Source organism: Pteropus vampyrus, unplaced genomic scaffold, assembly GCF_000151845.1.
Source record: "Pteropus vampyrus isolate Shadow unplaced genomic scaffold, Pvam_2.0 Scaffold46, whole genome shotgun sequence".
NCBI lineage: Eukaryota > Metazoa > Chordata > Mammalia > Chiroptera > Pteropodidae > Pteropus > Pteropus vampyrus.
Window position 1 is genome coordinate 4090702 of NW_011888827.1, and position 10838 is coordinate 4101539.

At 49.8% G+C, this 10838-nt stretch overlaps 1 protein-coding gene across 3 annotated transcripts in view; it reads right to left on the reverse strand.

Annotated features, from left to right (window-relative positions):
• LOC105291466 (pancreatic lipase-related protein 2-like) overlaps positions 1–10838 on the reverse strand; it is a 31046-nt gene that overhangs the window by 14109 nt on the left and 6099 nt on the right. For 2 of the 3 annotated variants that reach the window (XM_011359256.1, XM_011359255.1), the window contains exon 4: positions 7240–7246. The exons of the other annotated variant lie outside the window; for it this stretch is intronic. In XM_011359256.1, coding sequence (XP_011357558.1) covers positions 7240–7246 — 7 coding nt within the window. The remainder of the gene's footprint in view (positions 1–7239; positions 7247–10838) is intronic. 3 annotated transcript variants of the gene reach the window in all.

The window sequence follows — 10838 nt, forward strand, 5'->3', positions numbered from 1 at the left end:
TAACATCATTTATAGGCATCATTTATATTTTAAGCAACACTAGTCATTAGAACAACTCCTAGATCTTGTTGTTTAGTGAGATAATAAAGTAACACATATATTCCTATATCACATAGTTATCTTTTTAAATGTTCTGATAACTTTTTCAATATAATTGGTTTCCTTTGCAATCAAATGTATTTTATTTTATGCATTTAAAAACATCATCCTGAGAAGGGGCCCTTAGCCTTCTCCAGATTGTGGCAGAGGTCCCCAGCACAGACAAGATGAAGGACCCCAGATGGGGCACTAGACAAGAGGGGAGATGCAGCTCAGTGGAGCCGAGAGGGGCATCTCTAGCTTGCAGGACCTAAGAACAGACTCCTACATGCCCAGGGGCTGTTCAGGCCCCCTCCACCAGCCCCCCTGAGCGTGATGCCTGAAGATGGATCACAAGATAAAAACAGCCCAACGCCCATGTCCAAGCAGACTCCCAGCTAGGGGCTCTGAGTGAGAAGTTTGTCACCTAGAATCTCCTAATAGCTGACCTCAGGGATCTGTAGAGACACCTGGCTCTCTAAACTGTCAGGGACAGAAATTGTGAGCAATTTGAGCAATTTCTTCCTGGTCACTTCTAAGCACCTGGAGAAAGCCTGTCCTGCTTTCAGCTGGCCGGCCTTCTAACTCCCAGAGTCCTCACCTATTCCCTGTTGTGGTTAAATGGCCCCTCTCCCCTACCTGGCTCCTAGCTCCTCAGGAAAGATTTAAGTTCTCCCTACGACTGCCCGTGAGGGGCTTCTTCCCCTCTACTTCTTAGTACAGGAGGAAGATGGCCCTCCTGGGGATACACCAGGCCTGGGGTTCTCCATAAATGCTGCTCACACCTGCTTCCTCCCAGGAGCAGAGTTCCAATGCTGGGAAGCCCCCGAAGTTTCGTGCACAGGGATGTGGACTGTGCAAGTTTCTGGGTTGGGCCTCCATGGATTTCGTCGGATATGCGAAGGGAGCCTGAGAGCTGTGATGGCTCGAGGTCTAACACTGGCGAGGGAGCATCCCCTCGCTGAGAGTCCTACGCTGCGCATTTTTCCTTAGACGACCGTGCACGGGCTCCAGGGTGGGCACCCAAATCCGCCTGCCACGCAGTCATTTCATGCCCGCTCTTACCTAGTAGTTGTCCAGATTCTCATTGGTGTATAGAAGAAAGTGGGTGTCAATGTCCTTGGGGACCCAGGGGAATAATTTTAAAGGCCTCTGAAGGATCCCGGCCCATGGTTTTTCGTCGGAGAAGCAGCCGAGAGGTCTATAGCAGATTTCCTTTCCTGTGGTGGGAAGAACAACAAACGGGACACTCGTGATGTTCTGAAAAGGAGTAATGTCATCTCGGCCATACGGCAGGACTCCTCAGGGTGCGGCACAGGATCGGCTGAGGCCCATGCTGGATTTTGTCGTTGCTGCCAGTGTTCCTCATATTCCACAGTGACATGAATCACTCCCAGCAGGGGCTGGGAGTGAAGATGTGTATCGCATATACACATTGTCAGGCCTCTCTCAGAGATTCTGATTCAGAGAGCCTGGGCGGGGCACTGCAAACCACATGTTTAATGCTGTTTAACCCCTATCACCAGGCCAGGTGGGGAATGGCTGAGAATTCCTGGGAAGCTTCTGCCTTAAAACTACCTCTTCTGGGAAACTCCCAGATGGCCTTTTACATGTCTTCTCCAAGCATTAAGTATTTATCAAGTACCTACGAATTCTGTATCAGGGATGCTACTTGATTTATCCTGATGTTGCCATTACATCCAACACAGACCATGCACACAGGAGCCGTTGATGGGGGTTTGTCCAATTCGCACGTCTTCATGACGTCCTTTTACACACATTTTTTTTCCCAAATTATTCTCTGCCATTTCAGATTTTTCCTGTTGTTCTTTGAAATGGTAAATTTCTTAAGACCAGGGCTGAATTTATTTTTGCATCATGCTATACATAGCAGGGGCTCAACATATACAACCGATGACCCACATAACCCTATCTAAGTCTGAGGATCTTTCCTCTACCAGAGCATAGACGTTTTCACAGAAGGTGGTCACTGAGGGTGACGTAATCAAACCCAGAGGACAGACCCATAGGTCTTCTCTCTTAGGCTTCCTCAGCTCCTGAACTGATGATGCCAAGTGTTGGTCATTCACTCAAAACTGGTAATAGTTAACACCTGTTGCTTACAACATGCCAGATGCCACACTAGCCCTTTACAGGTATTATCCCTTTTAAGCCTCAAAACATCCACATGAGTAGGGAATTAGTACTACTTCCATTTCACGGATGGGAAAGCCAAGGCACAGGGAGACAAACTGAGCTGCCCAAGGTCACAGCCAGGAGTGGAGCCAGGATCGAACTGGGGAAGTTTAATTGGGGATAAAGTTAGACACTGAGGAGGCCTGAAGACAAATCAGGTATGAACTCTGCCCTGAAAGAGGAACTCTAACAGAGAGGAATAATGATGGAACTGAATTCCTTCCAGGAAGAGGGACGGTCTTGGAGGAAGGGCTGCCGAAGGCTGAAGCAACACTTGCTTCGGGTTGTACGTGAAGGGGCTTGGAGGACAGGTTAGGTAGGATACCTGGGCTGTTAGGTGGATAGTGTGGAGGTGCTGGAAGGTGCTGAGCTGATGAGTGGACTGGGGGCCTGTGCTCCATGAACGTGTTTTGGGGAGCACGTGTAGGTGGCTCAGAGGCAGGAGAGCCTGGGAGGGGTGGGGGCCTGGGGTGGGGCAGTGCAGGGGTGGTGGGCCTGGAGAGGTAACAGGCATTCTAATATTGGATGACGGTGGAAATTAAGACAAAGGTGGGGAGGTGGGGACAGGCAGTGGTGCCCGAGCCTGGATAAGTGAGTAGAGGCATCACCGGTGGGAGGCCCTGGTGGAGCTGCCTGGGCCTCAGGAGTGGGAGTGTGGGGGCTGGGGGAGCGGAGGCTGGGCAAGAGGGAAGCCCCGAGGAAGAGGAGGATGAGCAGAGCTCCTAGGAGTGACCTTTGGGAAGTACCTGCGTGTAAGGCGGGAGGAGGCAGCAGATGGAGACCCAGCGGGGTCAGGCAGGCCTGAGGAGCAGGCAGACTCACCCGGCCCTGCTGTCAGGAGCCGGGTGTGGCTGCATGGTCAAGATGGAAGGAGAGGCCACGAGTGGGCTGGGGACAAGCCGAGGGGACGAGAGGGAGGAATCACGATGCGGAAGAAAGCCCCGGCAGAAGGAGGCCGGCGGAGACGCGCAGGTGAGAGTCAGAGAGACAGAGATGGCGTGAGTGGAGTGAAAGGCTGTAGGCAGCGGGGTGGGCTCGCCTGGCGGGCCTGGCAGGGGACACAGCCGTGTGGCTTTAGTCTGCAGACGTGTACTTGCCCACTCAAGGGACTGAGGGTGTTGGGGGCCTGACAAGAAAGCCCACTCCCCCGTCCGCCCCAGCAGCCTGCCACCTGTGCCGCTCCTGTCACAGCCACTAGAGTCTTTGCCGATGGATTACAGGGGACATCTGTGTCCAGCATGTTGCCCTGTGTTTGCCACAGAGTCGACACTCTCTGAATGGTGGCGACTGATATTTTTCTTGAAATAATGATAGTACTATAACTTAAGATAATAGTGGCTCTAACAGCATCACCCACAGGCCAGCCCAGGCGTGGTCACTTTCTCCCTAAGGGGCTGGTGAAGGCATCCTCACCTCTGACTACAGCGGAAAGGAGGAGGCCGATGATCCGAGGGGGCGGCATCTGAGTGGATGAAAACACCGAGCCGCACAGACAGCGTGGGCAGTCACTGCATCGGACAGGGCCCGGAGGCCTGGCACACACACGGGACAGTGAGTAAAACAGAGCTCAGGCTCAGAGACTGGGCCCCTCGGGGCTCTCGCTCAAGGCGGTGCCCCTGCAGCTGAGGCCTCCCCACACACAGGGAGTTGGGCAGCAGCTGCTCTGGACGCTGGACTGAGAGTCTCCGTACTGCAGTGGCTTTCTCTGCCCTCCTTCTGGGCCCATTACAGCCCCAGCCCCGCCAAGCTCCCTGCCCGGGTGGGGGCCGTGACTTACTGTGCGACACCAAAGTTCCACTCGCAAGCCAGCAGGTCGGTCATGGCCTTTTATAGCCAGGCTTTATCCTTTGGACTCCCTAGAGGAGAGGACAGAAGGACAGAGAGGACTCCGCACATATGCGCTTTGAACCTAAGTCATCATGAACACATGCAGCCGGCTCGGCCCAAGACCAGGACTGTGTACAAAGCGGGATTTGAGGAAAGGAAAACTGACTTTGGGGATGGAAAAAGACCCTGAGAATCTGAATTCACAGGGTCAGGAGCCAAAAGATTGTGCTGCCTGCATGAGAACGGGGAAACGCCAAGCGCTAGTGCCTCCCATTCGAAACGCCTTCCGAAACACGAGCCCACGCCTGTCTTACTGAGCTGTGCAAGCATGAAATGTCTAAAGACTCGCCATCTTGTGGACGTGTTTATACAGACACACGTCTCCTCTGGTTTGGGGGTGCGGTGAGTGGAAAGCCGCCCTCCAAAGAACCTGGACAGAGAATAAAAATGAAGGCAGCCCTGGTGATCAAGAAGCTCGGAAGAAGAAAACAAACACTTTAAATATAGCTTTGTTTAGAAAAGATATAGCCTATTTTAAAAGCATGTCTGAGCCGCATCGACTGTACCTTGACCTGGAGATAAGAAGGTGGAGGTATTTTCTTTATTGCTGAGAGGCGAACCTGGGTGAATAGCCGTGTGCCGCCCTGACACTTTTTAAATTGACGTATGCTTTACATGCACCAAAGTGCATAAATCTTAAGTTTAAACTTCAGTACAGTTTATTGAGTTTTGACGAATGTATACTCCTGTCTGTGTGTGCAACATATAAAGCATTTCTAGCAGCCAAAAGTTTCTCCATGATGCTTCTACCACCACCCCCTTGACAATGCTCTGATTTCTATCACCATAAATTAATTTGGTCTGTTCTAGAATCGCAGATAAATGGAATTATATAGCACATGCTCCTTTGCGTCTTGCTTCGTTGGCACAACATGTTTTTGAGGATTATCCAGGTTGGTACATGTATCAGTAGCTGGTTTCTTTTCACTGAAGCATTTCCGTGTGAGTAGATCATGGCTAGTTTATCCATTCTGCATTGATGGACATGTGGGTTCTTTCTAGTTTGGGACTCATGAATGATGCTGCTAGGAACATTCTAGCCTGGTACATGTTTTATTTTTGGTAGACATATGCCCTCAATTCTCTCAGGTTTATCCCCAGGAGTAGAACTGCTGGGTCCTGGGGTACGTGCCTGCTTAGCTTTAGGAGATGCTGCCAAACACTTTCCCTAAGTGACGGCACCTGTGTTAACTCCCACTGGGTGTTGGGTGAGAGTTCCAGTTGCTCCACGTTCCACTCCCGCACTTTGATCAATCCCAGAAACGTTCAGGTTGCTAGCCATTTCCTGATGATTTCAAGGGCAGAAAAACAGCTCCTTCAAGGTTTGTGGAACTGGCAAAGGGATGATGAAACCTGAATGGGGTCACCTTTATGTAAATAGTCAAAGCCTAATGTTGCCACACTACTGCGCCTGGAGGTGTCCAGCAGCTGAGGAAGGAGATCAAGTTGAAGGCTCATAAAGGACCCCACTGAGGAGGCCGGAATGGCAACATTAGTCTGAATGGAAGCCCTAGACCCATGACATGGGGCCAGTGGCTGCCTATTGCTCTTGGGAAAACCCAGATTCTCTCCATTGGTCTTTAGGGTGCAGTGTTACCTGGATCTTGCCTCCTCCCCCTCTCTCCCCTTGAGTCCCTCTCTCTTGCTCACTGAACTTCAGGCTGGCTGTGTATAGTCTCTTGAAAGTGCCCACCTTGGGGTCTTTGCATATTCTGTTTCCCGTTCCTGAAACATGTTACCATCACTCTTTCGCTGCCTAAGTCGAAGTTATCTTCCAGGGCTCAGCTTAAATGTCACATCCTCAAAAACGCCTTCCTCACTGCCCAGATGAGACCAGACATTCCTTTACATTCTTATTTTTTCTTCCATGGAACATATACCAATTGGTAATTATATTTCAGTGATTATTTGTGTAGACCTTGCCTTGGTGGAAGGGTCAATGTCTGTATAGTCATTTCTGTGCTGCCAGAGCACAGTGCCTGATAAGTACTAGGTGATCAGTAAACATTCATCATCGTTGGATCAAACATTGCCGGATGAGAGGATGAGACCTTGGAAGCTAATGACTCACTGGGTGGATGAGCTGGATAACTTCCAGGTCTCTCCTGCCTTCTCCTCCGTGCTCTGTGCCCTGGAAGGTGCTTCTGTGGCCCCCCTATGCTGCTTGCCCTTGGCCCATTGGTTGAGTTCAGCCAATGGGAGGCAGAGCTCGGAGATCAGAGGATGGGAAGGGGAAGAGGTTAGTCTCTTTCCCTTCTATGCCGTGGTTGGCTAATGTCTGCACTTCTGTCCTGAGGATTGCAGCTCCTCGCCAGCAGCTCCCTCCCACAGTCCCAGCTCCCTCCAGGCTGCAGGCGACAGGGAAGTCAGAGCTTCCAGTGCTGCTAATGCCTAGGGCTCAGGAAGTGCTAGTAGGTTTTCTTAATCCTGTCCACATCTCTGTAAAGAGTCCGGACCATTGATAAGCCCTTTAAGTGGGCCATCTCTTTGCCAGTGGGGTCCCTAACAGGTACGGCTAACCACTGGTCTCCTCCCGAGAGAGAATGTGAATCAAGGCCGGTGGTCCGTCTGGGGGGATTAGCTAGGCCTTGGGCACCTTCTTTTCCTCATTCCATGTTCCTGGGATGAGGGTTTCTGTCCTCCTTAGGAAAGGGTTTTGCATCGTGCAGTCCTTGGGTTTTGGGTTTTCCCGCCCACACTAACAGCAGCCTTGTAGTTTTGGCCGAAGGTTTAGTAAGGTACCTTCCGATAATCTGTGGGTCCAATCATCCTAGTTGCAGCCCCAGATAAATCAAAGAATCAGGGAACTTATGACCTGAGTGGCATTTCACCTGGTCAACAGCCACCCCAAGAGGGCAGAGTTGGAAAGAAAGGGAGGGTTATAGTTCGATTCTTGTTATTTCCAGGTCACCAGGCTCTGTTCTAAATGCCAAGGGCAGGTCGTGGTCACCCGTGCCCTTGAAGATTCACTGAGGCAGATTTGCTTACTATAAGGAAAACTTTCCAAAGGTCAGAATCATTGGAAAACAGAATGGGGCTTTGCTGGTGGGGAGTGACCCCCTGCCGCACACGGATGACATTACAACTTAAGTAGAGGTGAACTGAAGCTGAGCACCAGGTGAGGGGTGGTTTAGGTAATCTACTTTAAAGACCCTTTTTGCATCTGGATTCCTACAAGGAGTTTTGGAAGCTGCAGCCTAGAGAAAGGATGGCATCTTTCTATTCAAGCAAGAGTCACCTTGAAGGAGCAAACCATCCAAACTCCCTTTTCAAAGAGAATAAGGTATCAGCCCAGAGGTGACAACACCTAAGGTAATGAGAAATGAGCTGAGCAAACACCTCTGGGGAATAGAATCTCAAGGACAGGTGTTGAGGACCATGAGAGAGAGCTGAGCATCAGCAAGGAATTAGCTGCTCGGGTATCCTGAGAGGAAATGACAGGGATCAAATCGTAGCTCTTAGAGCTGTAAATTGCTTGAGAAATACAGTGCCTTTTTAATTCCCATTTTACGGCCAAGACAATGAAGTCCTGAACGGTTGAGGGGTCCAGGTTAAGGGTGACCAACTTAGGAACATTGTCCCTGTACTCTACGTAGCCAATGGAAATTTCACCAGAGTTGGCCAGGGCCACATAGACACTGCAGGTATACCCCAGAGGAACCACAGAGAGCTCCAAACTCCCCATCTCCTGGGATGGTGTGCTTGGGTCGTGGATGTATGGAGCTGAGCTTGGATTCCCCGGTAGTGTCAGGAAGTGGAGCCTGCATAGCTGCACTGATAAGTAGCCAAGGTCCACGGCAGTGATCTTAGAACCTGCTGTTCTTGGCCTTCCTGGCAATTTCCTCCAGCTTCACATCTGATAAAATGACATTCATTCACTCGAGTAAAGGGACATGGGAGGAGAGAGCAGGGGTCTGGCCCTACTCTGAATTGGTCTCCATCAGCTGTCTCCCCTGCTTACAGAACATATAGCCACCACTGTACCTGCGGTCCAGATTCAGGTCACATGGGTCACCCCAGGTCACCTTGAGGCTCAGGACAGTGCTTCGGCTCAATGCTTACAGTGCGGCCAGCAGCCTTGGGGAGCCTCCTCAGGTGGCCTCCTCCGTCTGCACTGCACACCGTTCTCAGTTTCCTCCCTATTTTAAAATTATTTCCCCCACGTCCTCAGCCATACCTGTTAGTCTGGAGAGTAGGTGAGACAGGCTGTCTTCCATCAGGGAGAAAGGTTCTCACCCGTGGCCCATCTGTCCTACCCTGTCCCTTATGCCTTGGTTCCACTCACCGCCCTCTTGATGTCCTCTTACCTCTCGCCTGGGTATCTTCAGGGGCCTCCTCTTCTTGGCTGGCCTCCCAGCCTGCAGTCTCAGTCAGATGTCTTCCTGTAAGCCTGGACCTAGAACCAATGGCTCTACGGAGCCTTCCCCACTCTGTCCTGGGCCGTACCTTGCTTTTTGCACTTATCGGGCAGCGTGGCAGCGCTTATTTACCTCCTGGGCTCCTTCCCGCTGTGCACGCCTCAAGGACTGCCTCGAAGTCTTCTGCTCTCCGCTCATTCCAGCGCTGGCAGAGAGCTGGCGTTCGGTGGTGCTGGCAGAATCTACAGCCCACTGACCGAGCTCTTGTCAGCACAGTGCTGCCTGGCCCAGGCCGGGAGCCAGAGCCTGGCAAAACTGTGACAAGGGGGCTTCCACTCCTGCCTGGTGACCCCACTACCCTCGTCAATGTTTTAAGAAAGTACAAAATCAGTAGAGCTTAGATATAACAAATGATATATGGCTATAGTTTTCAGAAGTAAGGTCTAGAGGGGGAATTTTATATTTTTAAAGAGGAGGGTGTTTTTGTTTTTAAGATTTGCTATGGGAAAAGTGCTGCTCACCCCAGGGAGGTGATGCCCCACTCTGCTCTGGCTTCACCCGTTCAGATGCCATCTAGGTCCATAAGGCATTCTTCCTGCATCCTGGTATCTCCTCTCCTCCATTGGGGAAGAAGTCAAGGTGACCCACCAGTTGGGCCCATCCCAAATCCAGAAATATTTGGAACAGCAATGAGCATTTTATAATGCAAGGCTCTCCTAGGTAAAACACAATTGCACATACTCATAGCTGTGCACCATGGGGCCTCACCCAAGGATGGGGTCAGAGGAGCTGCATCCGTGTGAATCACATCCACAAAGGTAGCATCAGAGGGACCGAGTTGAACCTCTTCAGGAGTACCCTAGAAGCTTCTACAGGATCCAACCCTAAAATAGATGGTCAGTGCTACAGACAAGGGACCTAGCTATAGGTGCCAGCAAGACCTCTAGGTGTACAGTTGCTCAGACTGTGCATTGCCCAACTAAAAGGGTGCCATAACCTGGAGGTGGTCATTGCCATGGCCTTGGGTATTGAATAGGAGGACATTGGGTCTTAAGGATGGATATTACAAGAGGACTCCAGTGGCATGGACAGAGAAGGGCAGATGAGCAAAGACATATAGTTTGTTTCTGAGGAAGGATTTTTTTTTCCACATCAGATTTTTTTCATTTACTTGTTTATCTTTCTTCTTTAATATTCTTTTTTCTTCCCAAGTTTGAAGGAAAAAAGGGCAAGACAGTATGGTATTGTAGATAAGAACAAGATTCTGGGACTAGAAAGCTTGGCTCCAAATCACTACTCATGAAGTTGGGAGAATTACTTGACCTTTATTGTGCCTCAGTTTCCCCATTTATAAAATGGGAATAATAATGGAATCTATCGTATATGATTGTTATGAGATTAAATGAGTTAATATATGTAGCACTTAACATAGTGGCTGGCACCTGTGGATGTATAAGTATTAATTATTATTATTTTCTCCTGACTATATTTGCTTCTTGGCAGGGCTCCCGGATTTGTCAATAGTTTTCCGAAGGTTTGGTCAGAGCAGCCGAAACGTCATGAACATAGTTGTTTGTTACAGAAGATAGAAAAGGGAGTTCTTTAAAGGTAGACTCGCTTGAGCCGAATGACAGCAAAACTGAATTTAAACCTCAGTCCCACTACTGAGTAGTTGTGTGACTGTGCAAACTACTCAATTCTTTGAGGCTGTTTCTTCAGTTGTGAAGATTAAATGAAAAAATATAAAGCACTTTGCACAGTATTTGGGATAAATAGGCATTTAATCTATGCTTACTATAATAATTATATCAACGCTATATTATTACTATATTACATTGATATAGTTTGTTGCTGTTGTTAAAACTGAAAGGCTTTGCTCGGGTTAAAATAATGCTTTTGGCTGTGATGGCGGCTGGGTTTCTTCTGCCAGCAAAGTCAACAGAAGCTGTAAACATAAACATTTCACGTTTACTCTCCTTTGACTTTGGAGAGAAGCGGGGACGGGAATGAAATGACAATATGGATCCTTCTTAGTTATATTTTCTCAGGTTGATACAAGCCTGCATTTTTTTGGGTGCCCAGTCCCGCCGAGCAACCCACACCATCAGAAAACTTGGAGCTAGAGAGGAGGGATAGGAGCAGAGGTGGGAGGAGCAAAGGGAAATGACAGAGAATGAAGCCACCACCTCCCCTGCCACACAGATGGGTTTCCTGGGGGCTTTCTGAAATGTTCTGTGCGGGCTGTAACCAGCTCTGCCGTGGCCAAGGGAAACAGTCTCCTTCAGGCCAGCTCTGAGCAGGGCTGCAGTCTCGTACCAT